We start from the raw sequence: 25506 nt of genomic DNA on the forward strand, positions 1-25506 counted from the left end.
CTCAATGCAGACACACTAAACCACACAGAGTTTCCACTTCCTTTCCAGAGAGTTTAAAGCATTGAATAATACTCTCTTATCAGTTCAAGTGTTACTTCCCCACTTAGATATGTTGAATCAAACCGTTATGTAATGAAAATCCTCATGATTTCCAGGTGTAGTTTAATCTGGATGTGGTCTATTAGCATATATATATATATATATATATATATATATATATATATATATATATATATATATATATATATATATATATATATATATATATATATATATATATATATATATATGGTTAAAAACCATATGTTTGGAACAAATTATGTCTCAGGGCCAATAAATAATAGTTCCATGTTTATTTTTTTCTGTTTAAAATCTTTGACAGTACAATGTCTGGCCGTTCAATGTCTGCTTTGGTGAGCATGGATAGGCATTTGTGGCTGAATCCACCAGGAATTAAAGACAAGGAGAGATTGTTTCTGATAGATTCTCCAATCTCCTCCACAGGCTTATTTGGTGGCACAGTTGACTCTGTTGTCACCAAATTTAGAGAAGCTAAAAAACATGAAGAAGTGCAGTTACTTCCTTGCCGCACTCAAGAGGAGAGGTTGTCAGCCACCCAACCCCTGCCAGGTCCTTCAAGGGAAGTTAAAAAGCAAAATGTGGTGAGTCGCGCTTCCCTTCATAAAGACTGGGGACCGGATGGTCTTGCGCCCAGTTTTGTGGGGGTAGACCCCTGCGGGACAGGGCACGTCATAAAACACCTGGTCATTCCGTCCTGCTACCCTCACAAAACCTCTCCACCTCCACTGGTGATTTGGGGGGCAGTGGACCACGCTTCTGCTGACTCATTTCTCTTTATATATAACCGATAGCTTGAATTCTTTTCACTTGCTTCATATAGAGATAAAGGACAGAAATTTCTGCACACTATCAGTCGAAAACTAACTCCTGACAAGATCTCGTGTTGAGTTTTAAAGAGAAAAGAGAGAGAGATTTCAGAGAGCCTGGCAGCGTGGAATCTTCTCCCGGGCATTTCTGCATGGGTGTTAAGCACAGTGCAGGTCAGATATAGAATCCAATTTATTCGGCGCCCTCTGTGTTTCAACGGCGTGGTCTCCACTTCTGTGAGACTGGAGTCAGCGCATGTACTGTCACAAGAGCTGCAAACTCTTCTGAGCAAAGGGGCCATAGAAGATGTTCTTCTCTCAGATGTTCCTCTCTGGTTCCCAAAAAGGATGGGGAGTTGCGTCCAATCTTAGCTCTTCGAGGCTTAAACCGTTCAGTTAAAGCACTCAAGTTCAAGATGCTAACTGTAGAGACAGTCATGTCGCAAATCCACATTTGATTGGTTCATCACGATCGATCTGAAAGATGCATTTTTTCACATAGAAATACTGCCACAACACAGGAAGTTCCTGAGGTTCGGGGGCGAAGCTTACCAATTTCAGGTTCATCCATTCGACCTGGCCTTATCACCCCGCACAGGTCCAGAGAATGACTTATCAAGGGATAGTTTGGGATTCGATCACGATCCGGGCATAACTGTCTCCCGCTTGAATTGAGACCATTCTACAAACCATGAGCAAAGTCAGGCTAGGTCAAGATCTCACCATTCATCAGTGTCAAAGATTGTTAGGTTTCATGGCTTTAGCATCCACGGTGCTCCCTATGGGGCTGTTACACATGAGACTGTTTCAGTTGTGGCTCAGAGCCAGGGGGTTTCATCTAAGGGCCAACCCCCAGAGGCTAATAAAAGTGATGTACTGCTGGCTTCGTACACTAGATATGTGGCTCAGACCCCGGTTCCTTGCCTTGGGTACCACTCTAGGCATACCGTGTCATCGCAAACTGCAAACAATGGATGCCTCCCTGACAGGCTGGGGTGCGGTCTTAAGTGGTCATCCAGCCCAAGGGGAATGGGAGGGTCATCAGCTCAATTGGCACATCAATTTTCTTGAGTTGATGGCTGTATTTCTGGCTCTGAAATACTTTCTCTTCCAATTGAGGGGCTGTCATGTCCTAGTGTGGGTGGACAACACAGCGACAGTCTCATATATAAATCACCAGGGAGGTCTGCTCTCACTCAATCTAAACAGGATAGCGAGAAAGATTCTTCTCTGGGCCCAGGAAAGCTCCTGTCACTCAGTGGGTGCAGATTTACTGTCCAAACAGAAATTAGAGATGGGGGAATGGAAACTCCACCCAGAAGTATTCAAGCAGATATGGACCAGATTTTACAGAGCGGAAGCTTCACCTCTTATCAGACAGCGCAATGTCCCCTCTACTTCTCTCTCAGTCACCCAATTCCGCTGGGTCTGGATGCGATGGCTCATACATGGCCCAATATGCACCTGTATGCCCTCTCTCTAGTCGCTCTGCTCCCAGGAGTTCTAGCCAGGGTTCACCAACAAGGGTCTTGCCTCTTATTGATAGTGCCGTGCTGGCCAAACAGAGTGTGGTTCTCCGAGATAGTGTTTCTCAATGGCTCGCCATGGGCGATTCAGACAAAAAAGGACCTTCTGTCTCAGGCAGAGGGCATGATATTTCATCCCTGGCCCGACCTGTGGAACCTTTATGTTTGGACCCTGATGGGCACCAACTGAGGGACACTGGGCTTTCAGTTGTAGGGCTTCGGAAAGTTTATGCCAATAAATGGGGTGTCTTTGTAAGGTGGTGTGCGACATATTTGCAGACCCATTTAACTGCCATGTTGCTTCAGTTCTGGATTTTCTGCAAGAAAAATTGACATCAGGCACTTGCCCTTCCACTCTTAGGATTTATGTGGCCGCTCTATCGGCTTGCCACGCCCTGGTGAGTGGGGTACAGCTCAGGAGGTATCCTCTACTTGCTCGCTTCATTCATGGGGCCAGGTGGTTTAGGCCCCCTGTAAGAACCAAGATCCCTTCATGGGACTTAGCTATAGTCCTTGAGGGTCGGGTTGAGACCCCCTTTGGACCACTAGAGTCAGCATCTGACAAACTTCTGACCCTAAAGAGGGTTTTTCTTATGGCAATAACTTCTCTAAAAAGAATTGGGGATATGCAGGCTCAGCCAATAATCCCCATTCTGCTTAGACTTTGCCCCAGGAATGGTGAAAGTGATTTTGCATCCTCATCCTGACTACCTGCCTAAGGTTCCTTTCTCGACTGTACATCCTGTCAATCTTGAAACGCTGGATCAGGATAGACTTCATGGACTGTGTCCAGGCGGTGCTCTTCAGGCCTAAGTCCACCGCACTAGCCAGTGGCATAAGTCAGAGCAATTGTTTGTTTGCCATGGGGACCATACCAGAGGTTCTGCCACCACCAAACAAACAATGTCTCATTGGGTCAGGGATGCTATTGCTCTTGCCTATGAGGCGCGTGGTCAAGCTTCGCCTATAGGATTAAGGGCTCACTCCACCTCTTCTACTGCGTTAGCAAGGGGTGCTCCCTTACAAAATGGTTGTGATGTGGCAGGTTGATCTTCTCCTCACACATTCATAAGATTTTATAGCTTGGATGCTTATGCCACTCCGGGCTCTCATGTCCTTGAGTTGACATCAGAAGCTAATGTCTGAGGCCTCTTGTGTCCTTGTACACACCCACACAACCGTAACGGGTCCAGACACCATCAAGCACGGCAGCGGGGGTATTCTCATTCCCATATGCATATGCAGCATACTGAGTGTAGCTTTTAAAAGGGAACACTTGGGGTTACTTGACTGTAACCCTGTTCCCTGATAAAGTGGAACAAGATGCTGTATTGCTCTATGGCCGTGCTGACGATGCTCCAGGACTGGTCTTCAAACAAAAGAGACCTGATGGCTACAGCTGGAGCTCATCTATTTATAGTGATTGGGGTTAACAGCTTATGACCCAAGAACAGTAGTGAAAAATGAAGACCAAGAGTCAGGAGTGTAATTAATTAATTAAAAGAAAAATTTACTTAAGAATAGTTTGCAGCTTCAAAAGCAGAAGCCCCTTGCTGCTATCTGGAGTGTGAATGAAATGAACGGGGCATCAACAGACGGTCCTGCCGTTTCAGTCCAAACACTAGCGGGTAGCGATGTGAGAGAGGAGGATGTGGCCCGAGGAATGATCGTCTGGGTTCTTAATACCACAGCACCGCCCTCAGGTCACCAGCCAAAGTTCCACCTCCCTTGGAGACGGTAGATTGGGGTGTGGCAGAGGGGACTCTCTCTCTGTACAGAGATCATTGAGTCTCGACCACAACATCGCGATGGTCATGTTCCCGCAGTGGGAACATGACACATCCACAAATACTGCCAGAATGTGCTGAAGCCCAAACACATCTGGCAGTGAATGTGCCCAAAGACAGCAACGGATATGGATCGCACTCAGAAGTGCGCGGGCAAACCATCTTGAAAAATACGTGCCACATGCAAGCTCTTTTTGTGAGAGGAAAGCTCTGCAGAGTGCCGAAGCGCCCAGGGAAAACACACACAGCTGTTGCAGATCACTGCACAGATCAGCAGGCAGGCAATGTGAGATCGCTGGAACGCGCCATTACACCAACACCCTGGAGAACCGCTCGTCTCGAAGACTGAAGAGAGAACTTCAGAATTCAGGCTTGCAGGAGTGAAGAGATGCTCTTGGCTCCGAAGAAGAAACATAATGTGATCATGCCAGTGTACTTCCTTATATACCCACATGGGTAGGCGGAGTTACGCATGCAAATTCCGCATGCCCATGGCATTGGCACTGCCATTGGGCGTTTTCTAAGATCTCGAAGATGATTGGCTTTTAAGCGAAACCTCCATTCGTCAGTCACTGATGTTACTCGGAGTGACTGAATGAAAGGGAACTATTTTAAGCTTAAAAAGCCTATCCCTGCTAATTAGTTGTTTTTGTTGAAATCTTATTCAGCATATTGTAGTTTGCATTTGAATATCCCTCAATTATTTATACAAGGGGTACAAATCAGACTTCATCACGGTTAGTAATTATTCAAGTTTTAAAGTTCATGGGAAATGGTTAGCACTTTTCCTAAATGTTACATTTCATAAGGCATGGACAAATTCTTATTTAATAATAAAAACCATTTAAAAATTATTTATCATTACTACTCTTGTAATAAATATCTAAGTAACTTTAACCGTAATGTTTCCCCACTCTGCTCTTTTTGCCAAGAGGAGGAAGAATATCTTGTACACTTATTCTATTTCTGTTCTTACTCTAAAAATCTTTGGCTTCAAATTTCAGCTTCCTTAATTCTTGTATTTCACCTGATATTTCTGGAAGTAAAGAGCTAGATGATGTCTTAAACTTTATTTGTGTGATGGGTAAATATCATATTCACAAAGCAAGATACCTTAATTTCAAATCTAACTGCAAAGTATTTGCTTATGATTTACAATTATTATTATCATCTCTTCAAAAAATCCCCTCCAATAAAAAAAAAAACATCCCTTTGAAAACATCCCGCATTATAGAACAAATTGTCATTTATTTTTATTTTCTTCTAGACCTAAAACTTTGAACACGGAGTGCTAATAATAATAAGTCAGGCTCACGATTTTTCCAATGGAAGTGCTATAAAAGTTAGAGAAATTACAAATTCAGTGTTTATTGTATTCAATTCTTTATTGAAATGCAAATAGACAATAGACATCCAGCAATAGAAAAAATGGCAAGTTAGGTATTTTTAATTTCATTTATTTTTTAATAATCTCTAATTCTAATAATGGTTTTACTTTAGAATGTGTTTAGAACTCATTCTGATTTTTGCATTAACTTTCAACGCCATTACGTTTATCATGTTGCTGCAGTAGCCAATAGGCTGTCTTCTGGGGCGCTAGTTCGCTTTTCCCAAGGTTGGTTCAATCGACTGGCTGGGAAAGGAAAGGACATTTTTTGCTTCTTTTGCTTACAGTTTAAAACAAGTGCTTGTGATAGCTTGTGGACACAGACCTGAAACATATATCTAATATAATTTATCGTTATGTGTTTGCACTTTTTCTATCTGGACACGGAGCATAATAAACATGCAACATTATCATTACCTGTTAAACTGTTGATTTTCATGGCAGTTAAATTAATATCTTTTTTAATTAGACTATTGTTATTGATTGGTTTGAGTTCTTTTATTGGTATAGGCAGTGCCGTTTCTAGGCATAGGCAAACTAGGCGGTCGCCTAGGGCGCCAACAGCTGGGGGGCGCCAGTGAGCCCCTGCCCCAACAAGATTTTTTTGTTATTTCATATATATTTTATTATTAATATTTCGTACTTGCTATTTCAAGGCATTATGATCAGTTGCGATTATTGGAGTGAAGTCGCCATGGTGATAGTGGCGCTGCTGTAATGAATTGAGATCATGTAGAGGGCAGCAGGGAACGTCGTCATCCGTGCCGTTGTAACGCTTCTGTCCGAGTGAAAAATGCGGATAGCTCACTTAATGTAACTTGAGTGGATGCAAACACGGAGGCGATTAACATCAATCGCACTTTATTCCCCGCTGATCTCTCATCACAAACTCCCTTTCCGTCCACAGCATTACTTAATAAAACAAAATAACTGTTAGCAACAGAAAACAGAAAATAATCCCCACACATGGGAGCTGAAGACTCAGTGCGCACATACACAAAAGGCAGACACTAGCTGTGTCCCAAAGTGAAGGGTGCGCACTTCGAAGGCCATGCACTTCGAAGGCCAGACCAGGCCACGCCTTCAAAGTGCACGAAGTGCACGAAGGGCGAACCGAGAGACAGGGTTGCCAGGTCTGAATAATAAAACCCATCCAATTGTTATTCAAAAGTAATCGGAATCACGGCCAGAATGGACCAAAATATCCCAAAATGCGGGGCGCGGGCAGTAGAAATATTGCTTAAGTAAAGACAACTTAACCTGTGGACTATAGGCTACAAACACCCCAAAGCAACAGTAGCCTAAATGCAACCCCATTCCAGACTTGGCAACAATGAACCAAGCGTCGTTAATGGAGCAGTTTCTGACAACTGACAGCGGACGTTCGTGAGGAGATTTTAAAAAGAGAAATGGAGCATATACTACTACTTATATATATATATATATATATATATATATATATATATATATATATATATATATATATATATACTTTTTTTGAGCTTTCTATTGGGTTTTGACATGCTTCAAAGCCTGCGACGATGGGCTGGACCATAAGCATGTAAATCTGTAGCCGGTTAAATATTGTCAAATTGCAAATATTATTTAACAGTTTATTTCTTATGTTAAATGTAACTGTTACAATATATTTTAAACATTTAGCCTATATACGTCCAAGTTTTTTTTTTTTTTTTTTTTTTAAGTAGGCCTAGGCCTACTTATTTTTATTCAACTCATGCAGCCGTCGACCGATTCGGCCCCGCAAAGCTGCGGACAGTGGAAATATGCACTCATCCCAGAAGATGATGTCCCGCTCAGGCCTTACCAGAGTTGTGCATTATTCCCCATCCCGGTCCAGCTCCAGCTTCTCCCGCTCAGCGCAATGAAAGTGTAGAAAAGTGTTTTCTTCTGGTTTGGCTGATAATAAAAATTTGTTGTTTCTAATGTTAAACTTAAGTTATTTTATTGGTCTATAAATAGGCTATAGTTGTAAAAAGCCTATGTAGGCTAATAGACCAATTTATTTTCATTTACACATTTTAAATTACATGACAAGAAAATATATGTATAAACATTTAATGTAGCTACAAATTATAACGTGCATTACAAAAATAAACAATAGCTAGGCTATAGAAAAACCACTTCTCTTTAATTTAGACGTTTGAAGTTAACGAAAATGAACAATAGACAGCAGTTCGTTTAATTTACAAATAACTTGCATAAAACATAATAAGCTAGCCATTTAAATTGTTCTGTGTCGGCCACGCATTCAGCCTTTGGAGGATCGATGTTTCGTTGACCGTCGTCAGTGAACATTCATTCAATCATTCATTCATATAAAAAAAACAAAAAAAAACTTTATTTTAGCAGCTAAGTCAGCAGTTTTCGTTTGTTTGTATTTTTTCTTATAATTCTGAGTGACAGATGTCACATTTGATTTAGCCTATTTTTCTGTGATATTTGTTTTAGTTACGGTGTTGACATAGGCTACAGCCTGCTGTATGCTGTAAGAAAAATAAATGATTGCACGGACAATTCCTATCCAGTGTCTCTCTTTCTGTAAGGAAAATTTAAAAGATAGATTCTGGAAACAACATCTAAATTTAGCTGGATCAATCGGGTCAGGAATAAAATAATTTATAGCGGGTGAGCACGGAGTGAATTTTGCGCGATCGGAATGGTGCGGTGCGGAATAGCGGGAGCAGGACGAAAATACAGCGCCGCGCAGATTATATTTTGAAGGCTATTTAAAGAAAGTGTATGGGGGAAAAAAGAAACAGCGAAAAGGGTGATAGGCTAATGGACTGATTCCTCTTCTTGAGATAATGGTTGAGAAATAAATAGCATTTAAAAATTGGTAAATTAAAGTTTATCTTGCTCAGGGCAGGGAACTGGGAACTGTGTGAATGCACTAACGTTGAACGTTTTATTTACTTCAAGCGCTTGCGCTGTTGTGTTCAACTTGAGTTACCGACCGCTACCGTCTTTAACTGGAATCTGATCGAGTGCCGCGGGAATGCGGACCAGTCAAATCCTGTAGTCACCAGTGTGCTATGAATTCTGGGATAGGGAAGGCTGCGAAGTTATGGGAAGGTCCCATCTGCTGTACCCTTCCTTTGCCTGAGAACCGAAGGGCGCATTTTGAAGTCGCTCATGAATTGCGGCAGCCTTCGTCGCACCGCTGTGACGCAATCGCACTTCAAATGCGGCCTTCAGAGCGCTTCAGAGGTGCAGCTTTCACTTTGGGACAGCCTACGTAGTGCCGCTGTGACGTAATCGCACTTCAAATGCGGCCTTCAGAGGGTGCAGCCTTCACATTGGGACAGTCTTCGTAGTGCAGGTTTGACGTAATCGCACTTCAAATGCGGCCTTCGAAGTGCGCGCACTTCACTTTGGGACACAGCTTTCGTTTGCAGGGAGCGCGCGCAACTCTTAAAGGGGCCACACTATATTTCTACTCGTTACAGCGTGCTTTAGTTTCATCATCATGAAAAGGTCAAAGCCATCAGGGGCTCAGTATCCTAAAAAGAAAAAAGAGGAAATATAAAAAAGAAAGCGAAATATACAGTTATGTTAGCTTATTGGTTACTTGTTCTAAGCTGGTCGCTCTATCATAACGTTGAGCAAAACATTACACTGGTTATTAGTACTGGACGGACCACACGCCATGCTCATTTCAGGTGCAGAACATTATAGCATAGTTAATTTGAATTTTAAAAAAAACATGCCCCCCCCCAACATCTGTGATCTCAGTGATAATAAACTTAGCTACATTATTCGATTAATGCATGTACAATATGCCCATGAAAAAAGGAAGTCATATTTGCTTTATAAGTTATAGTTTAAACAAACTATGAATATGTGAATCTTGCCTAGGGTGCCAGAAAGGCTAGAAACGGCCCTGGGTATAGGCAAGAGATATGGCCTCAAACGAACCATAATGCAGGAAATCACATCTACGAAATAAAAAAAATTCTGGGGCAGAACCCCAGACCCCTCGCAAAAAATAGCCCCACCTATAATATTTTTCATTGCTCATAACGCGCGCTCAAGCCTCGCTCACTGCGCTAGCTTCTCGCAGCGACGTGAATTGCAAACACTCATGACATAAGGTGATTTAAATTACTAATTAATCACTCAGAGATCTTTAGAATTGTATTTCAAATAGCTGGCTACTACGGCCATGCTCATAATAGCACTGAAGTAATAAGAAACACAATATATTGACCCATGTTTTGTTTTCTATCAGGTGCCGTGCACGTTTTGTAAGATGCAAACAAACGCACCAGGGTTCGATAGAATCAAGTTGAATGTGAAACCAGTACAGACCAACACAGCTGGGGCCATTAAGCTGCGATGATTTCCCGTGAAGGAATGTCAAATCTGTTGAGTTATCTTGTAGTGGTACTTCAAAGTGCAACATATATTCTCATCCAATTAGATTGAATTCACCATTGATGATGCAAAAAATAACGTTAACTCCACTGAAATTATTTGAAAGTAAAGTAACGAGGCAATTTTGTAAAATGTAAGGAGTAGAAAGTACCGATATTTGTGGTAAAATGTATAGAGTAAAAGTAAAAAGCAGACACAACAATAAATAGTAAAGTAAAAATGTTAGAAAAATCTACATAAGTACAGTTACTTCCCATCTCTGCGTAAGACAGGAAGCTTCACCGCTGCAATTCTGAAAAAGTCCCTTTGGCTTTCAACAACTTCGGTGATAAAGGAAAGATTCTCAAATAAAGCAGGTAAAATTATTTATTAAGAGATATGTTTAAATATACATATCTTTTAAGAAAAGAAAAGGCCATAAATAAAAAATTGTCCCAATTGTCTTCAGTATAAGAATGATCATACTGTAAATATGAAGAACATTGTCTCCTGTTTAATTTACATAGTACTATGGATTGTTGTTGTACTAGATGACTGTAGTTTCACTCATATTTACTCAGCTCTACAATAACCAACATTTCACAGATGCCATAGAGCTTGTTCTGCAATATGGCTTCAGTGCATTCACAAACAGTACAAAAACCACAATAGCTGCCCTCGCTAGACATGATTGCTTACATTCACACATATCTAATGATGATACATTTCACAGGTAATAAAAATAATAAGGGGCATGCACAAGGCTACTGTGCACAATAAAAATAAATAAATAAAAGTACTCTGACCATATTTTTAATTAAAGAAATGCAAGAATGGAATACAAACAACATATCACACCACACAGCATACACTCTGTTGGGTTAAAAACACATTTTTACTGCTTGTTAAAATGAGCTAAAGCAACACAATCGCTATACATTTTGTCCAAACTTAATTTTATTGTGTTCAATCCACTTAAATATAAGTCAAATTAACTCACTCTCACTCAGGTAAATCATTAACACCATCACCGCTTACAGTACATGTGTTTTATTGAACGTAATACATTACAATCGGCTAAAACTAATACGCTAATACGCAGGTTACTTTTCTGAACAACAGCGCTCTCGAGTCTGTGTTTCTCTCACTGTTTACGTGAATCGCTGCACAATTCAGCGCACAGTTCAATGGGGAACGCGCAGCTCTTAAAGGGGCCACACTATATTCCTACTCGTGGAATATGGACCTGTTTCAAACACTCATAATAAATCCTCAGATTTCTAAAGGATCATGATCACTGAAGACTGGAAATTCAGCTTTGATCACAGAAATAAATGATCATTTAAAGTATAATAGCCTACATTGAAAACCAAATATTTTAAATTGTAGTAATATATCACAATATTAGATTTTTTCTGTATTTTTGATCAAATAAGGGTAAATATTCAGGTATATTTTTTTAATTGCAAGCAAAAATAATCAGTGGTGAGAACTATTTACTTGATGTTACTCGATTCTGATTTCTATTCTTTTTACAGAGAAAACGTCCACTGAAATTAAAGCACAAATGCGTCTTGAAAAGAACGATTTTTTGAATACATTGTTTTTACGTTAAATTGTTAATGTACAACGCTTTGTAACCTTTTTAAATTACCCGCAAAAAAACCTCTACAGAATGGTTGTCATAAATGTTACCAGACTATTGGTTGATTTCTCAAATATTGCATGGCTCTATTCTTAGTGCTAACAGTCAAAAATAAAAAATAATTTTTTTTTGGTGGTAACATGTTTTTGTTCTTACTGAGAATCATCCATAAAAGAGTAAGCTACATTTTTAATTAGCAGGGTATAAGGTGGAATATCATTAAGCATAATACTCACTACTCTTGAGTACTTTTAAAACGGCTACTTTTTACTCCTACTTTGAGTGGTACTTAGGGCAGGTCCTTTTACTCTACTTAAATAAATAAAAAATTGACAAGTAACAGTACTTCTACTTGAGTATGCTTTTCAAGTACTCTTCCCACCACTTGTTATTATTCAGTTGCGTAACATTAAAATACATGAAACTAAAGTGGATGAATGAATATAAGATTTTAAAAGTCTGAATCATGTCAAGGAGCCATGTAAAATTCACTTTGAAACTACTTAATTGAGTTACTAAAAATGTATTCATTTCATGATGTTGAAGTTACATGACCAAATTATGTTTGTTTGTTTATCTTAATTGATCCCACATTAATTGATGCGCCCCGCCTCTGGGTACTGGATGTTATTTTATTGGTCAATTGCGGAAGTTGACATGTCTGATTTTGCTTAGGACAGCAATAAGCTCAACCAATAATGAAATCATGGACTCTCAAGGCATGTTTTTGTTTTTGTAAAGAGAGTGACATACTTGATAATCTCAGCTCACACATCATTAGGATATTATCATAGATTATACATATAATCACACACACTTATCTGCAGAAATATGTAGAACAAATCCTCGTTCCTCGTCCTCAGTGTCCCGGGCACTGGTTAGTTGTCACAATGGGGTGGTTGCATTGGGAGCTGTTCATACTTTCTCTTTTCCTGGCTGTTTAGCTTTTCCTGGCTGCTTCTGTGTTGAGATTGGCATTTCTTGACATCTGATTTAATCTGATTCAGAACTACCAGAACCCTCACAAGCAGCCCCACCATCAGGACCATCAGGACCCCCAGAACCACCAGAGCCACGAGAAACCAAAAACACACTTCAGCTGGCAAAGTAAAATTCCCTTCAGGTGGAGAAGTGGTACCTGGGAAAAGAGCATACTTTTTAAAAATGGTTTTCTTCTTTTTGCAAACTCACTGCTAAAAGATTTAAAGCCCTTAACATCCTTCCCTCTGGTAATTTTGAAAAATTAAAAAATGTAATGGACCATGAGCACTCTCTCTCTCTCTCTCTCTCTCTCTCTCTCTCTCTCTCTCTCTCTCTCTCTCTCTCTCTCTCTCTCTCTCTCTCTCTCTCTCTCTCTCTCTCTCTCTCTCTCTCTCACACACACACACACACACACACACACACACGCACGCACGCACGCACACACACACAAAAACTGGATTCGAGAAGTTTTGTGGTTAAAATTTAACAAAGTATAAAAATAAAGCTAAAACTACCAAAAATGATTTTATGTCTACATGTGCATCTGAATGCATTCTGAAGAGATAAACTGACTTTTGCACCCAGCGGAACAGCTCATCCGCTCCAAATAGAGCTATAAGGACTGAGATTGTCTTATTAGAGAGATGAGATGGTCTGCATTCCTTTGGAGAAAGCGCGACACTAACTTGGATCACATGCAGCACTTTTTTTCCCCCCAGAAAAATATACATTTAACATTTCAAAAGATACAAATGTTCACTGAAAAAAAAGGTGTGGTGGATTTACATGATTTAATGTCCATCAGTTCCACATTAATCAATTAAGTTAAACAATTTGTTTTCATAATTTTAACATCATGGAAGGAAGTCATTTTATTTGAACAGTAACCAAATTGAGTAGTCTCACAATGATTTGCAAAGGGGGGCTTGAGACGCTGCCTCTTTAATGAAATCGCAAATTACAAGATTATTTTATTTTTGTAGATTATTGCTGTCACTTGACTCAGTCCACAGCCTAAGCAATGACTCCGCTCTTCTCCACGATGGAAACCCAGTATAATTTAAATGGTTCTAATAATTACAACATTATTAAACATTAAACACTATTAAACAATATAAAGTCTCCCCTTTTTTCATTTTGCACAAAAGCACATCATATTTTCAACCATTTTACTCTACTCGTCAAGCTCCAAGCAAAGCATGCTGGGAACTACAGTTTCAGTACTTAAAAGAGTACTTAATTGGTTCCCATTCACCCCAAATAATGTAATAGAGATTGCACAATATAGTGAATTACATTAATTGATATTAAAGAAATAAACTTTTAGATCACAAATAATACGATTAAGTAAATTGGAAAATACATGTTTTTTATTATTATTATTTTTTTATTATCCTTTATTTTACCAGGAAATAATCCCATTGAGATTCTTGAAATCTCTTTTTCAAGGGAGTCCAAGACAGCAGAAAAAAATAAAAATAATAAAATAAATAATACTAATAATAACAAACAAATTAAAAATACAATAAAATACATATACACACAAATAACCAAAAGAAAACATTTAACACTTTAACAAATCTCAACAAAATCACCAGCCGCACTCAATAACATCACATGTGCATTTAGTACTCAAATAGTCCTTTATCCGAGTTTTAAACTGTGTCATTGTCGGTAGATACTCAAATTTAAGCTGTTTCTGCAATGTATACCAGGAAAAAGGTGCAAAAACTTTAAAAGCACTTTCACCGAAAACAGTTCGCGTTCGTGGGATATCATACATGATTTGCTTATATGATCTAAGATTACAATTCATAGCAGTGACTTTTGGAGTCAGAAGAGAAAATAAGTAAGAAGGCAATTTACACAGTATGGCCTTAAAAAGAAAAGTATACCAGTGCTCCAGCCTGCGATTGTGCAAAGATGGCCAACCCACACTCTCATACAAGCTACAGTGATGAGTACGGAAATTAGAATCAGTTACAAATCTCAGCGCTGCATGATATACTGAATCCAACATTTTCAAAGAAGATTGATTTGCATGCATGTATAAAATATCACCATAATCCAGCATTGTCAAAAATGTTGTTTGTATAAGTGTTTTTCTCGTACTAAAAGAGAAACAGCCTTTGTTTCTATAATAGAATTGTTTCTATAATTAAGAAGTTTTTTGTTAAACACTCTGTATGCTGTTTGAAAGACAAATTTTCTTCTAAAAGGAAACCAAGATATTTATATATTGATACTCGTTCAATTACTTTCTCATCTAGGGTCACAATTTGACAAGCGTCTTCTATTTTCCTTGATTTATAGAAGCACATAATTTTAGTTTTTATCAGCATTTAGTACAAGTCGCAATTTATTAAGATTCTTCTGAATAATTTTAAAAGCGAATTGCAGATCTTCTATGGCATTTTTCAAGGATGGGGCAGAACAAAACAAAACGGTAATCCGCATAAAAATGACACTTTACTTTTGTTACATTCTGACACAAGTCATTTATATAAATAGTAAATAAAATGGGACCCAAAATGGACCCCTGGGGGACACCTTTTTGTATAAGTAATGAGTTTGAGGACACACCATCAACATATACACTTTGTGTTCTGCCATTCAAATAGTTGCCAAACCATTTGACAGCCTTTGGAGACATCCCAATATCCACCAATCTCTGTGACAGAACATAGTGGTCAACTGTATCAAACGCCTTTGAAAGATCTAAGAAGAGAGCAGCACAATATTCTTGAGAATCAATAGCACTTATAAAATCATTTAACACTTTCATAGTGGCAGTAACGGTGCTGTGTTTGTTACGAAAACCCGACTGTGAATCATTTAAAATATTTTTTGTTTCTAAATAGTCTTTCAACTGGTCACTTATAAATCCTTCTAAAACCTTGGCTAAAGCAGATAGCTTAGATATTGGCCTATAATTGTTTGGATTTGATCGGTCCCCACTCTTTAATAAAGGAGTGACATATGCTGACTTCCATACACTCGGTATTAATCCAGTTTCAATGGTCAGATTGAAAATGTGTGCCAAAGGTTCTGCAATATGTTCAGCAGCAAATTTTAAAAAGTAGGGATCCAACCCATCCGGACCAGCAGATGTCTTAGCATTAAGCCCTCTAAGAGCATCACATACCTCCTGTGTTGAAATAGGAACAAGTTTAAAATTGATTGGTACATTTTCCCTAAATAAAGAGTAGTCCTCTGGTCTCCTCTGTTGGTGTGTTGCATGCTCAAACAACAACCCAGAAGATATAAAGTGCTGATTTAGGGAAACTAGCATACTTTTCCTTTCTGTAATAATTTTATCATTGATCTTCAATATATTGGGCATTACAGCATCCCGAGAGTCAGAAGAAAGTGATTTTATTACTTTCCAAAATTTAGAAGGATTAGCTGAACTATCACATAATTCATGTACATAAAAATCAGATTTTGCTTTACGTATTTGAGAGACACATTTGTTTCTCAGGTGCCTAAAATGTTGCCAGTCTGAGATATTTTTTGATTTCTTTGCCATTGACCAAGCAAGATCGCGGCCATGAATTAAATCAGACAATTTCTCTGAAAACCACGGATTATCACGCCCTTTAACCTTATATTTCCTAAAAGGAGCATGCTTGTTTATAATGTCCAAAAATAGTGATTTAAAATATTTAAATGCTATTTCAGGCTCCGGTATCAAAATCACCCTAGTCCAGTCACAGAGATTAAGATCAATAAAAAAAGCTTGTTTACAAAACGACTTCAGATTTCTCTTAATTATAATACGCAGTTTACATTGTGATATCTTGGTATCTCTCACACCAGCAATAACGCAGTGATCACTCATATCATTTGCAAAAACAGCAGTAGATTTATATTTCTGCGGTACATTTGTTAAGAACAAATCAAGGAGCGTAGACTTTTCAGGATGTTTAGGATTTGGCCTAGTTGGTGAATCTATAATTTGAGTCAGATTCGCTGAATCACAAAAACTTTTAATTTGATCAGATGCAGATGTTAGCCAATCCCAATTTAAGTCCCCTATTAGAACCAATTCTGTATATTTTATAACTGACAAACAATCAGACAATGAGGACAATGTGTCCTTTAGCGCAGAAGGAGGTCTATAACATCCCGCAACTGTCAAAGCATAATTCTGTGATAATTCAATTTTCAACACTAGCAATTCAAATTGTCTAGGCACAGACTTAGATAATTGTACTGTTGCATGCAAACAATTTTTTACATAGATCGCCACTCCTCCGCCTTTAGTGCGACGATCAGTACGAAATAAATTATACCCCTCCATATAAATATAACTATCAGGGGTGGATCTACCCAGCCAAGTCTCAGATAACACCAGTATATCAACATTTGTCGATTTGGTCCAAATTCTGACCGTATCAATTTTTGGTAATAGACTTCTCACATTTATATGCACAAAGCCAATACCTGACCTCTTTAAAAAATCAGCAGGGGTTTGCAGTGATATCATACCTGTCACAGAACGTCTCAGGTTACGTATGTAACCCTAGTTCCCTGAGGGAACGAGACGCTGCGTCGAAACGCTGTGAGAACGCCTCTGCGTTAATGCGTCGTGAAGCGCCTGTAGAACCATTCCATCGGAAAAAAGATCGATCGTCGCCGACGTGATGACGTCGCCGATGTGATGACGTCATCAACCGGAGACTATAAAAGGTCCGCGAACACAAACAGGAACTAGCTTCTGATAAAGCCTGAAGTAAGTGATCACGGACACGCCGGGAGTATGGCAGAGCGACGCAGCGTCTCGTTCCCTCAGGGAACTAGGGTTACATACGTAACCTGAGACGTTCCCTTTCGGGGAACTCGAGCTGCGTCGAAACGCTGTGAGAACGCTTATACCCACATCGCCATAGGACCAAGTGTCTCGTATGTGTGAAGCCGAAGCGCACACGGTTACGAGAGTACCTGTGCCCCAACTGTAGATGCCAGGTCTAGTTCATAGAACCTGACGAAAGTTAAAGGAGACGACCATCCGGCCGCGTTTACAAATATCGTGGAGGGAAGCCCCCGACAAAAGTGCTTAAGAAGCAGCCATACCCCTGGTTGAATGCGTCCGGACAGCCAGTGGAGACTGCTGCCCGGCCGCCTCATAAGCAAGTGAGATGGCCTCGACCACTCACTTGCTCATCCTCTGCTTAGATACTGGGGCCCCTTCTTAGGGGGCCCGAAACAGACAAACAGCTGATCAGTTTTCCTCCACAGGGCAGCTCTGTGGACATAGTATCTAGTGCTCTAACAGGGCACAGCAGATTAATCTTCCTGGTCTGACGTCGTGAAAGGAGGAGGACAGAATGCTTGAAGAGTAATGGGGCCCCATGGGCTCGTAGGAACCTTGGGGACATAACCCGGCCTGGGATGAGAAATCCCCGGCGCAAACTCTAGACATGAGGGCCCTACAGACAGGGACTGAATATCTCTTATTCTTTTGAGAGATGAAATAGCCAAAAGGAATATAGTCCTGAGGTGAGGAACTTATCCGACACCTCCTACAAGGGTTCAAACGGAGGCTCGGACAAGCCCCGCAAAACACAGGCTAAGTCCCATGCTGGGACCCTCGAGTGCATAACAGGCCTCAACCTTAAAGTGCCACGGAGGAAACGTGTAATCAGAGGGTGTCTTCCCAAGACACTCCACCCAAAGGGACGTGGACGGCACCCAAGGCCGCCACGTACGCCTCTATTGTGGAGGGGGTCAACCCTGCCGAGAACCTTGCCTGCAGAAACTCCAGCACTGTACCAACCGGGCAGTTAACTGGGTCCCACTGGCGTTCTCTGCACCATGCTGAGAAAAGTTTCCCTTTCAGAGCGTACAGTTTCCTCGTGGACGGAGCTCTGGAGTGAAGGATGGTCTCTACGACCTCGGCCGAGAGACCTTCCTCTATGAGCCTAGCCCCCTCAGAGGCCAGGCCCACAGTTTCCACATCTCTGGGCGTGGGTGCAGGAATCTCCCGCCCGCCTGAGAGAGTAGATCCCTCCTGGTCGGAATCTCCATCGGAGAGCCTTCCAGGAAAGATATCAGGTCCGAAAACCATACTCGGGTCGGCCAGTACGGAGCCACTAGGAGTACCTGGGCCCCGTCCCGGCGTACCCTCTCCAGAACCCCTGGAAGCAAGACAATCGGGGGGAAGGCGTACAGAGGTAGCCTCGGCCACCCCTGTACCATGGCATCCAACCCCAGCGGGGCTGGATGGGTCAGAGAAACCACTGCGGGCAGTGAGAACTCTCCGCCGAAGCAAATAGCTCCCATATACCTTCCATAGGAGCTCCACCCCTTCTGGGTGGAGTCTCCATTCCCCGGGCCTCGGCCCCTGCCTCGACAGGCTGTCTGCTTCCTGATTCAGGACCCCCGGGATATATACTGCTCTGACTGACAGCAATTTCCCTTGGGCCCACAGGAGGATCCGATGTGCCAATTGTCCAACGGACGGGACCTCAGACCCCCCTGGTGATTTATATAGACGACCACCGATGTGTTGTCTGCACATGGTGGCCCCTTGAGGTCGGGCAGGAACTGTTTCAATGCAAGAAACACTGCGAGCATCTCTAGCCGATTTACGTGCCAGTGCCGCTGATGTTCCTGCCATAGACCCTGGGATGAGCGACCACTCATGGTCGCCCCCCCAGCCCGTGAGAGAGGCATCTGTCGTTAGCGTTACGCGACGAACATGAGCCCCCAACACGGGACCCTGAGATAAAAACCCCGGGTTTTTCCACATGACCAGAGCACGTAGGCATCGCCGCGTGACTTTGATCGTGCGGAGCGGATTTCCCCTCGGGGAGAACCCTTTTGTTTTGAGCCACCACTGCAGTGGCCTCATGTACAGTAGGCCAAAAGGTATCACGTTGGACGCTGCTGCCATGAGACCTAACAGTTTCTGGAACCGTTTCACAGTGACGGCTCGGCCTAGCTTCTGTTCTTTGGCGGCTGCCAGGATCGATGCTATGCGTGTTGGCGATAATTGCGCCCGCATAATTACCGAGTCCCAGTTCACACCTAGAAAAGTGGTTCTCTGAGCCGGAGAAAGCACACTCTTCTTGGCGTTCAGCCTCAACCCCAGCTTCGACATATGGGCGAGAACAGCATCTCGATGCCGAACCGCCATCTGCTCTGTATTCGCTAGAATCAGCCAGTCGTCGATATAGTTCAGTATGCGGATGCCCTGTAGACGCAGCGGCGCCAGAGCTGCATCCACACACTTGGTGAACGTGCGGGGTGACAGTGCTAGACCGAAGGGAAGTACACGATATTGGTATGCCTCTCCCCCGAAGGCAAACCTCAGGAACTTCCTGTGATGTGGAAGGATGGAGACATGAAAATACGCATCTTTGAGGTCTATGGTGACAAACCAATCCTCCGATTTGACCTGCGCTACAATCTGTCTGAGTGTAAGCATCTTGAATTTGAGCTTGGCCACCGAGCGATTCAATAGCCGCAGATCTAATATCGGGCGTAAGCCCCCATCCTTCTTCGGCACGATGAAGTAACGGCTGTAAAAGCCAGACTCCCTGCTGGGAGGGGGAACCCTCTCTATAGCCCCTTTTTGCAGGAGTGTCTCTACTTCCTGTGCCATTACCAGAGCCTGCTCCGGGCCCACCTCTGTAGGTAGGACACCGCAGAAAGGAGGTGGCCGACTTCTGAACTGAATGGCGTACCCCTTTTCTATTATCTGCAGGACCCACTGAGATATATTTGATAGACGTTTCCACTCGTCTAGAAAATCTACTAAGGGAACCAGCCTCTCGAGGCTGGCCTCTGGTGTATTTTGAGCAACAAGCACAGTGCCCTGAAGCGGCGGACCGGCAGGGAACGACTGACTTGACTGCTCGGGAGCCCCCCAAAGGGGGAGCGGACCACCCTCGAGTGGCCCGCGGGGACCGTCTGCGCCCCGGCATTGCGGCGGGGTTGGCAGCGCGGCCCCCAGAGGGCGCTGCAGGACAACGGGTACCGTAGGCAGAGGTAAACACCGTTTCCCTTCGGAGGGGACTACCCTCAGCGTCCTTTTGTTTCCCCTGCCCTCCGAGGAGGGGGCGGACCACCCTCAGGTGGCCCGCGGAGACCATCTGCGCCCCGACATTGCGGCGGGGTTGGCAGCGCGGCCCCTTGAGGGTACCGAAGGAAGACGGGTACCGTATGCTGAGGTAAGCACCGTCTTCCCACGGAGGGGAAACTAAAGGAACCAGCCTCTCGAGGCTGGCCTCTGGTGTAATTTGAGCAGCGAGTGCAGTGCCCTGAAATGGCGAACCGGCAGGGAACACCTGACCTGACTGCTCGCATGCCCTCCGAGGAGGGGGCGGACCACCCTCAGGTGGCCCGCGGAGACCCTCTGCGCCCTGACATTGCGGCGGGGTTAGCAGGGCGGCCCCCTGTGGGCACCGAAGGAAGACGGGTACCGTGTGCTGAGGTAAGCACCGATTTCCTTCGGAGGGGAAATGCCAGGGACGATGCAGCTGAAGGCGAGAGATAGCTCGCAAGCGTCTCTTCGATCTTCGGCATCGCCCCATAACCATAGTGTCTCAGCCCAAATATATTACTATATGCAGATGTATGTGGGCTGAACACTCTATATGATACCGCTTGTTTCCTCCATGACCTAGACACCTCGGTGTGCAGGTCAGGGAAGAATGGCAGGACGTTGATGCTTTGCACGAGAGGGCAGGAATCGCTCATCTAATTTCGTTCTCTCTGATTTCGATGGGATTCAGATATTTCAGCCAGCCAGTCATTTCTTATTTTTATATTTAACCTGGCCACAGCTCTCGTGAGAACCTCAACTCACTAGCGGGTGACTGAAGTGGCGAGTCTTCAGTCGCGATGCTCTCAACGTCCACCTCCTCAGAGCTGGATAGTTGGAGCACCGGTGCCCCGCCCAGGGAGGAAGAGACCGCAGAGCGGGCTTCCAAACCCCGAGACGAGACACTGGACGATACAGGTGAGGGCTGAGATAAGGCTGGGCCCGTCTCAAACCCCTCTGTAAAGTCCATGTGTGAACCCCACGACTGAAGCCACCGCTCTGCCTCGGCAGCAGCGGGACCAGAGCCGCGGGGAACACGAGCCGAGGCACCCTCCTCGAAGAGTGCCCGGCGGGAGCGCAGCGTTCTCAGTGGCATACGCTCACAGTGCTCGCAAGCAGCCCCCTCGAGGGCTGCCTGGGCATGCTGCGCTCCCAAGCAGGCTACACAAAGAGAGTGTGTATACCCGCTCGTGATGTAGCGTGGGCAGGGATGAACACACCTCTTAAAGCTGCTTTCACTCGCCATTTTACTCTATCTATTTTATTTTCTCTTTGTTTGTTAATATATACTGCAATATTTAACAAAAGGGTGGAAAATCTCTGGATATAGACAGACAAAAACACCAAATAGACAGACAGGTTCACACAGATCGCTTGCTGAAGGCTCAGAAGCTAGTTCCTGTTTGTGTTCGCGGACCTTTTATAGTCTCCGGTTGATGACGTCATCACGTCGGCGACGTCATCACGTCGGCGACGATCGATCTTTTTTCCGATGGAATGGTTCTACAGGCGCTTCACGACGCATTAACGCAGAGGCGTTCTCACAGCGTTTCGACGCAGCTCGAGTTCCCCGAAAGGGAACCTGGGTTAGGTTGCACATTTGCTGACATCAGCAACATGAGTGTAATAATACATTTCAACATGCGCATATTAAGACAGTGCTTTCTGCAGTTTTTGGAGTCCCCATTCATTGTGATTTTGGGCCAAGAGTTTCTTTCCGCTGTAATAAAACAATCACTTAAAAGAAACAGACTTAAGAGATGTTTCAAATTTCCTTGTTGTGATACCAGGCTCATGCCATACATCCAGCTACCTTGACTGCCAACCAGACTACCACCATGTGCATAATCAGTGACCTTTGATCGCGATAACTTATAAAGTGCATTTAAAGAAACATTATAGTTACTCACTTGGACCTCACGGTGCACTTCATGCTCGGAGATTTTAGCCAGACAGAGCAAAGACAGAAAGGCAAGAATCATACTCGCCATACTAGAATTTGACCACCACAGAGCAGGGTAGCCGGAGTGTAGTTTGAAGAGACAGAACAGGGTATCCAGAGTATAGCTAGTAAAAACCCAGGCTTAAAGCTGATAGATAGTGGAGACCCAGGCTGTAGGTGTTTGCAGGTTGAATGGAGGCCAGATGGAACTGTAGATGGAACCAGGGTTTAGCTGGTGAAGACCCAGTCTATAGCTGAAAGAGACCCAGGCTGTAGGTGTTTGCAGGTTGAATGGAGGCCAGATGGAACTGTAGATGGAACCAGGGTTTAGCTGGTGAAGACCCAGTCTATAGCTGAAAGAGCCCCAGGCTGTAGGTGTTTGCCGGTTGAATGGAGGCCAGGTGGAACTGTAGATGGAACCAGGGTTTAGCTGGTGAAGACCCAGTCTATAGCTGAAAGAGACCCAGGCTGTAGGTGTTTGCCGGTTGAATGGAGGCCAGGTGGAACTGTAGATGGAACCAGGGTTTAGCTGGTGAAGACCCAGTCTATAGCTGAAAGAGCCCCAGGCTGTAGGTGTTTGCCGGTTGAATGGAGGCCAGATGGAACTGTAGATGGAACCAGGGTTTAGCTGGTGAAGACCCAGTCTATAGCTGAAAGAGACCCAGGCTGTAGGTGTTTGCCGGTTGAATGGAGGCCAGATGGAACTGTAGATGGAACCAGGGTTTAGCTGGTGAAGACCCAGTCTATAGCTGAAAGAGACCCAGGCTGTAGGTGTTTGCCGGTTGAATGGAGGCCAGATGGAACTGTAGATGGAACCAGGGTTTAGCTGGTGAAGACCCAGTATATAGCTGAAAGAGACCCAGGCTGTAGGTGTTTGCAGGTTGAATGGAGGCCAGATGGAACTGTAGATGGAACCAGGGTTTAGCTGGTAGAGACCCAGTCTATAGCTGAAAGAGACCCAGGCTGTAGGTGTTTGCAGGTTGAATGGAGGCCAGATGGAACTGTAGATGGAACCAGGGTTTAGCTGGTGAAGACCCAGTCTATAGCTGAAAGAGACCCAGGCTGTAGCCGGTGGAAATCCCAAACACACCCGGAGCAGGAAGCCGGATTGCAATCAATGTAGCCCCAGGCCACAGTCAGTGCACGTAGAGCGGCACAGATCCACACCGAAAGAAGATGAATATAGTGATCCAGGCAAACACCACTACCAGCAGCAGACAGTTTATAGTTAAAGGGCCAAACTGATCAAACACAGCACATAGAATAGTTCTCTAGGTCAGTAAAAAATTGGTCATGAGTTATGGGTCATACCACAACTTTTCCATAGGGTTTCACCAAACTTGTTTTAGTAGTTTAGTAGTTTAGTATGAGTAGTTTAGTATGAGTAGTTTAGTATGAGATGATGTTAAAATCTATTAAAAACAAATTAAAACAAGTTAAAACAAACAAACATTCCACAGAACAAAGGATAGGCTGCCATCTTGGAAAGTGGGAGTGGTCTGCCTCTCCCACTTTCCTTGTTTCCTTTTCAAAAGCTACACTCAATTCTGCATAAGCTTATGAATATGGTAGGTGTCTTATCACAACCGGCTGTGAAAAGTGTGTTTAAAACACGTCAGTGAAATTTACCTGGAGGTATTATAGCCTCGTTCGGTGAAGTCATCAGCACACCTGATACACGAGGCTATAAAGAGATGAGCTCCAGCTGTAGCCATCAGGTCTCAGAGAGGACTGAACCGATTCTACCGGAGAAACTGTTTGTCAGTCCCATTACCTGGTCTGAGGAGACCCTGCCCTCCTCCAATGTCTCCACCAACACTCCGCCGGGTTGTCCACCAGGGTCCCAGTACATCCTACGGGCACGTCACACTCCACTCATTCCCTCCGCTCACTCATCATTGGGCACTGGCTACCCAAGGGTCAATAAAACCCTCTCACTGCTACGCGATCGCTTCTGGTGAGAGGGTGTCGGGAGTGCGCCATCTCCAAGAGTCCCTGACACCTCCCTTCCGGTAAGCTCCTTCCTCTGCCCGTTCCCAACTGGCCATGGTCACACCTGGGGCTAGACTTCATAACAGACCTGCCCGTGTCCAATGGCCACACATGCATCCTAGTAGTAGTAGACAGATTCTTGTCTTGTTGTTTAATTCCCCTAAAAGGCCATGGAGACGGCCAAAATAATGTTCAATGTAATCTTCAGATAATATGGATTTCCGGAGGATATCGTGTCGGACCGTGGACCGCAATTTATCTCCCGGGTATGGAAGGCCTTCCTGAGACTCCTAGGTGTGACTGTGAGCCTTTAGTCCGGATACCACCCTCAGACAAACGGGCAGACGGAGAGGAAGATCCAGGAGATTGGCAGGTTCCTCCGTACCTTCCAGTACCCTCCGCCACGGTCACCAGAACTCCTAGAGCCAGTTCCTGGGTTGGGCAGAGTACGCCCAAAAGTCTCTTCGACAGGCCTCCACTGGACTCACACCATTCCAATGCGTACTTGGTTAGCAAGCTCCCTTATTCCCCTGGTCTGGGGAACCATCGGATGTCCCTGCAGTAGATTACTGGTTCCGGGAGAGCGAGAGGGTCTGGAACGCAGCTCACAACCAACTACAGCGAGCCCTGCGTAAACGCAAGATGGCAGCCGACCTTCGCCGCTCCGCCACGTCCTCCTTCCAACCCGGGCAGAAGGTCTGGTTGTCCACAAGAGACATCAGGATGCGTCTGCCATGCAGGAAGCTCAGTCCCAGGTTCATTGGCCCCTATACCATCGAGAATAGGTAATTTCACAGACACGCCAGGCTCTCACGTCACAGCTTCACCAGCCACACCCTCACCAGAATACTAATCACCTGCAGCCAATCACCACCACAATCACCACCAGCACAAAAGACACACACCTTCAGTCACGGTCCGGTCTCGTTCGCAAT

The 25506-nt window shown here is 43.7% G+C and overlaps 1 protein-coding gene across 1 annotated transcript in view; it reads right to left on the bottom strand.

The window, feature by feature from the left end:
• Positions 1-9092: 9092 nt before the first annotated feature.
• The window catches only part of LOC137047427 (uncharacterized), a 40159-nt gene continuing 23745 nt past the window's right edge, over positions 9093-25506 (bottom strand). The window contains exons 5-6 of the mRNA XM_067425058.1: positions 12528-12744; positions 9093-9108 (exon numbers count right to left, since the gene is read on the bottom strand). Coding sequence (XP_067281159.1) covers positions 9093-9108; positions 12528-12744 — 233 coding nt within the window. The remainder of the gene's footprint in view (positions 9109-12527; positions 12745-25506) is intronic.

The sequence above is a fragment of the Pseudorasbora parva genome, chromosome 19, assembly GCF_024679245.1.
Source record: "Pseudorasbora parva isolate DD20220531a chromosome 19, ASM2467924v1, whole genome shotgun sequence".
In the NCBI taxonomy this organism is placed as follows: domain Eukaryota; kingdom Metazoa; phylum Chordata; class Actinopteri; order Cypriniformes; family Gobionidae; genus Pseudorasbora; species Pseudorasbora parva.